Source organism: Anarrhichthys ocellatus, unplaced genomic scaffold (assembly GCF_004355925.1).
Source record: "Anarrhichthys ocellatus isolate YVR2014 unplaced genomic scaffold, GSC_Weel_1.0 scaffold30, whole genome shotgun sequence".
Lineage (NCBI taxonomy): Eukaryota > Metazoa > Chordata > Actinopteri > Perciformes > Anarhichadidae > Anarrhichthys > Anarrhichthys ocellatus.
Genome location: NW_022280060.1, coordinates 5,365,355 through 5,366,299, shown reverse-complemented (window position 1 = coordinate 5,366,299; position 945 = coordinate 5,365,355). Strand labels below are relative to the sequence as shown.

At 36.7% G+C, this 945-nt stretch overlaps 1 protein-coding gene across 2 annotated transcripts in view; it reads left to right on the top strand.

Moving 5' to 3' along the window:
- The window catches only part of hmg20b (high mobility group 20B), a 4,001-nt gene extending 3,074 nt beyond the window's left edge, over positions 1-927 (top strand). For both annotated transcript variants that reach the window (XM_031864121.1, XM_031864122.1), the window contains one exon: positions 114-927. In XM_031864121.1, the coding sequence (XP_031719981.1) occupies positions 114-126 (13 nt within the window). In that variant the 3' untranslated portion in view covers positions 127-927. The remainder of the gene's footprint in view (positions 1-113) is intronic.
- The last annotated feature ends 18 nt before the right edge of the window (positions 928-945 follow it).

Below are 945 nucleotides of genomic sequence, written 5' to 3'. Positions count from 1 at the left end.
ATACACACACATACATATATGTATGTCTGTATATATACATATATGTATGTGTGTGTATATGTCTGAATATTTTCTTTGTTTTTTTCTAACTCTGTGCTTTAATTCGTTGTCAGTGAGAAGTTATGAGGAGACTTCAGCTGGCGACCCTTTCATTCCTGCATCAGAGGGACACGTGTCCGGCTCGGTGGCGTTAGGTCAAGTCAGTGCCAATCAACAGAGCATGTGGATATCTCAAGGATAGTAAAGGCAAGGGTGCAAACACTTCAAAAAAAGCCACACACAGTCCGCGTCTACATGCCTCTTCTTTATGAATATGTGTATAAGGTAGAAAATGTGTAGTCATGCACATGAGTTTTTGTGAATGTAAATCTGTGTGCCAGGGTTTAGGGTTTTTACACAGGAATTTCATTAAATGTAATATTATCTTCAAATCTGCTTTAATTAAGTCAAATTGGATTGGCCCTAACCTCATTGTGTAGTATCTGCAGTTGCCTACAGGCCCATGACCTGTCCAATAAGACAAACCTAGTTATTTGTTTACAATAAATGCCATCTGGCATTTGGTGGGTGGGGTAATGTGTAGTATTATTTAGAATGCATGAAAAACACAAAACTGGAAAGGGTGAACAGGAAATGTCTGGGTTTACATGTTTGAATTGACATTGATGATGGCAGGTTGTTGAATGGACAAGCAGTTTCACATGTCACAATATTATATATTTGTGAAGTATATTTGTATTTTCTGAAATGTTCATTAAACCATACTGAAAATATTTCCAACAAAAGGTGAATGTGAGAAAATGTTGATTTTCTTTACTTTTTAAAAATTGTTTAATTGTATAAAATTCCCCGTCTCAAGTTAAAGTCATATCACAAAACAACTTGTTTTCCCCCTCTCGTGTGTGTGTGTGTGTGTGTGTGTGTGTGTGTGTGTGTGTGTGTGTG